Here is a 4,315-nt window from a genome sequence, read left to right on the forward strand (position 1 = left end):
AGCCGGTTTGTTTATTTATTTTTTTAAAAGCAAACCGGGTGAACCGGTTTGTGTTTATTTTTGCAATTTTCAAAAATCAAAAACTATATAAAATTTTCAAAGATTTAAAAACAAAACTTATTTATGAAAAACTAAAAAAACTATTCTAAATTTTTTTTCTCTTTTTTTAAAAAAAACAAACACTTAAAATGAAAAAATATTTTTCTATATTATTATTTTTTATTTCATTTTTAATTGCAAACTAAAACTAAACTACTATGAATATAACAAAAACTAAAATATGTATAAAAATGTAAAAATAAAACTATTTTTCATGCATTTTCTATTTTTAAATCATTTTAGCACATTTACTCAAAAACTAACATAAAATTGGGTTTTTGAAACATTATTTCATAAAATCATGCATATTTAAATGTTAATAAACCCTGAATTATATGCATGATCACCGACAGTGGAGCACTTGCGCTTGACGGTGGAGTTCCGTGGTTCTTGATGGCGTTGTCTGTGCGGTCGGAGAGGATGCGGGCGATGGTGGCCCACTTATTGTCATAGCGGGCGGGAGGAGGGAATGAAAAACCTCGCCTACGACGTCGGAGATGCCGTAGCGGATAGATTGATGAACCAGTCCCACCCTTCCACATACCGGATTATGATCGCCGCACCGTGGAGCATCGAGGAGACAACGGAGGATCCCCGCGAGTTGACGGCGTCCGCCTTCCCGACGACATCCATGTTCCTGGTGGCTCGAAACACTGGCACAGACTGCACGGATATGGCAAGGCGCTCCCTCTGGTCCTGGGAAGCAGAGAGGTCGCGGTGGAGGAGGTAGCGGTTCTTGGGGTGGTAGACGGCGTGGAGGAGGCGGAGGACGTGGTCGCAGTCGCCGTTGGAGCCAGAGATGAAGTAGGCGAGGGAGGGAGGGTGCGGGACTGCGGAGATGGAGGCGGAGGTTGGGTTAGGTTTAAGAATCGGAGGATTGGGGAGGAAGTGGGCGGAGCGGAGAGGGGGGAGTGAGGAGGGCGTGCGGCAGGAGAAGGAGAGGATGAAGAGGAGGAGGGAGGCGAAGGAGGTGGAGAGGAGGCGCTTCCCCTCCTTCGTTGAGGTTGATGTTAGCGCTAGGGTTTGCTGGTGCTGTTGCATTTCCCGGTGGCGGTGGTGGCATTTTTTCTCGGGTGGCGGTTCTTCAGTGCGACATGTTGAGAGGCTTTCAAACCAAAGAGGTGGTTGGCGACTTGGCTCTTTCCCGTTTCTTGCTTCGCAAACAACACCATGTTTTCCAAAATTTACAGAAATGCCATTTCAGAGTACAAATCGGGATAAAGTGGTTTGGATATGGTGGGGCATGCTTGATCCAAAGTTTATGGGTTATCCTACTCACAACCACAGTCGTCCATCATTTGCCATCATAGATCTTGTGAAGACACAATTTATTTTATACTATCATTTATTATTAGTTTTTATTTAAAATTTTCACTATTTTATTAATATTATATATTTTATTATTTTGATCATGAAGCTTACGCTTCAATGCCTCGCTTCATAACAGGCTCAACGCCTCGCTTCGCCTAATCACATTTAACAACCTTGGATCAAACCAACTCAAATTGATCTAATTTTTGGTGGAGATCCAAAAAACATATGCATGTAGATGCAAAAAAAAAAAATAGATCAAAATAACATCTAATTCTATACTAAATAATGAAAGAAAAAAATAGATCAGAATTGAAAATATCATCTCAACATAATTGAATGAAATAGAATCTTATAAATGTTTTAATCCAATGATCAAACATGAGATATATCATTCTAGATCATAGATGATGATGAAAATGATATAAAAACAGAAATGAAAGCATCTAAAATGAAATTAAAATCATTGAGGAATAAATTGAAATTGATTTGACCCATAGAATGTGGAATGTAATCTATTGAAGATCAAATCCCAATTCTAAATGGCTAGAATGAAAATGCATAAAGTAATTAGCAATTTGAATGAATCAAAACATAAAAAATGGAAATTAACATGAAATTAAGCTGGATCTACATTGCTATTACATCATACTAATAAGAAATTGTGCGAGAGAAGAGAAGAAAAAGGGGGGGGGGGGGGGATTTTGAGAAAAAGAGAAAAATTAGAAAAGAGAAAAGAGAGGGCCTACCTTGGGCTAGAGAGCTTCATTCTTCTTCTTCACTTTAGCCACCAAGAGAGCCAAAAGAGGAGAAGAGAAAGAGAGAACTCTTTGATTCTCTCAATTTCTCAAACTTCAACTTATGGAAATAATAGACCCCCAAGCGGTCTATTTATAGTTGAGATTGGGGGTAGCTTAAGCAAAACTGAGCGATGTGGGCCTAAAAATTCTCCAAAAAGGTGGTGCCAAGCACCTGTGGGCATTTTCTTTCTTTTTTTTAAATGGGCAAAATTGTTATTTCATAAAATCTTTGACACATGGCATCCCTCTTGCACATGGGTGCCCATGTGGGTCTTTTTTTAATTGTGTAGATGGGCAAAGTGAACCTTCTTTTGAAAATTTGACACATGGGCATCACTTGGCAAGTGATGCCCATGTGTGATTTCTAAAAGTAAAGGGGTTTTTAAAGGCACCTTGAAAAACAATTTTGATTTAAAATGCCAAGTGGCTCCCCAATTTTGGAAATGCTTTTTGTTTTTTGAATTTAAGATAAAAGGGAAATAAAATATGAACAATGAAAAGAGGATTTTGGAATTAATTGGATTTCAAAAATCTAATCTTGATTTATAAAATCCAAATTGTGCAAAAATTGGATTCAAATTGAATTTTGAGAGATTTTGCAAAAATATTAATTTTGGATTTTTGAAATTCAAAGATTATTTCGAAATCAAATAAAAATTGAATTTTGAATTTGAAATTCCAAAATTAATTTTGAATAAAAATTAGATTTTGAAACTGGATCTGGATCCATTTTGACATTTTCGAAATCCAAACTGAATTTTGAACTAGATTCAGGGTATTTTTCAAAAGAATTTTGCAAAATGGTGGATTTGTATTTGAAATTCAAGAACTAATTCTGAATTTAGGATAAAAATTGAGTTTTTGAAAAGGATCTGGATTTGAGGTTTTAAAAAAGATTGGATCTGGATCTCGATTTGAAGGAAATTTGGTTTGAAATGGGAATCGAACCCTGAATATGGATTTTTGAAAAATTGAAAATGGAAAACCCCAAATTCTTAATAGAAACTGAGATTTTGATTTTGGATCTAGTTTAGAGAATAAAATTTGAATCTTGGATCTAGATTAGAATCCAAGAGGAGAAACTGAATCTCAGATGTTAGATGAATCAGAATTTAGAAATTGATTGAATTGAACTCCTGGATGAATCAGAAGGTGGATCCAGACTAAAATGGATCTGAAATAGCTTAATTGGATCCTAAATATCTAATGAGACATTCTAGGTTCAAAGAATGAATTGGACTCTGAATATAGATTTATGAATGAATTAGATGAAAAATCTATGCCCAGAAAGAAATTAGACATCAGATCTAGCATTGGATCTAATATCCGAATTGAAATGGATCGAATCTCGGATATTGATAAAATATTGGATGGAGGAATTGATCCGAGTCTAAATTTGGGATCTGTCCCAGTTCAAAAATTATTGAAAATACTGTCCCAGATAATTTTTATTTTTTTGGTTTTCGCCCTGCAAGGACAGAAACACGACACTAGACTAGTCTGAACTAATTTGAACTGGATTGGATTGTAATGAACTGAATCTGAAGCCAGTTATACTTAGGTGAACTAAATTTGAAGTTAAAAACTAGCTCAACCAACTGGGACTAGCTCAATTTAGACTGAATTATGCTAAAATAAGCTTAAATGAGTTAAAACAAAGGTCCGAGTATGTAAAAAGTGACTTTAAACTGAAACTGGACCGTTCAAACTCTTGATGCACTCATGTTAGACTCCTGGGGATAGGATCTACTGGATTTGGCTGACTCGGGGACAATCTGGCTAAAATGAGCTTATTTCGCCTGAAATTGATTGAATTTAGCTCAAAGAAACTGACACAGTTCATCGTGAGTTCATAGAGGCTAGAAATGACCGCATTCTAACTTTTCTAAACTTAAGCTGAGCTTGACTGACAGATGAAAGGCTAAGGGTGATTTATGGGTATAATGATAATTTTATTGACGAAATGAGGATAGACTGATCTCTAGACTGGGATAATCCTACTAGTGAGACTCGATACTGCCCTGCAGTGTTTTGGCATCTGCGAAAAAAATTTGTGGTGTTAATGTTAAAACACACACACACGCACCCCCTCACCCACCCACACA

General features: G+C 36.5%; 1 protein-coding gene across 1 annotated transcript; it reads right to left on the reverse strand.

Annotated features, from left to right (window-relative positions):
* Positions 1 to 582: 582 nt before the first annotated feature.
* On the reverse strand, positions 583 to 1,140 carry LOC149821145 (beta-glucuronosyltransferase GlcAT14A-like). Its single transcript, XM_089981907.1, has one exon. It carries the CDS (start codon positions 1,138 to 1,140, stop codon positions 583 to 585), a length of 558 nt encoding a protein of 185 aa, XP_089838033.1.
* Positions 1,141 to 4,315: the final 3,175 nt, after the last annotated feature.

The sequence above is a fragment of the Nuphar pumila genome, chromosome 12 (genome assembly GCF_984573655.1).
Source record: "Nuphar pumila chromosome 12, dmNupPumi1.hap1.1, whole genome shotgun sequence".
Lineage (NCBI taxonomy): Eukaryota > Viridiplantae > Streptophyta > Magnoliopsida > Nymphaeales > Nymphaeaceae > Nuphar > Nuphar pumila.

What these genes read in the sequence shown, in the direction of transcription:
- LOC149821145 (XM_089981907.1), bottom strand. Translation starts at nt 1,140, where the DNA reads ATGCAACAGCACCAGCAAACCCTAGCGCTAACATCAACCTCAACGAAG.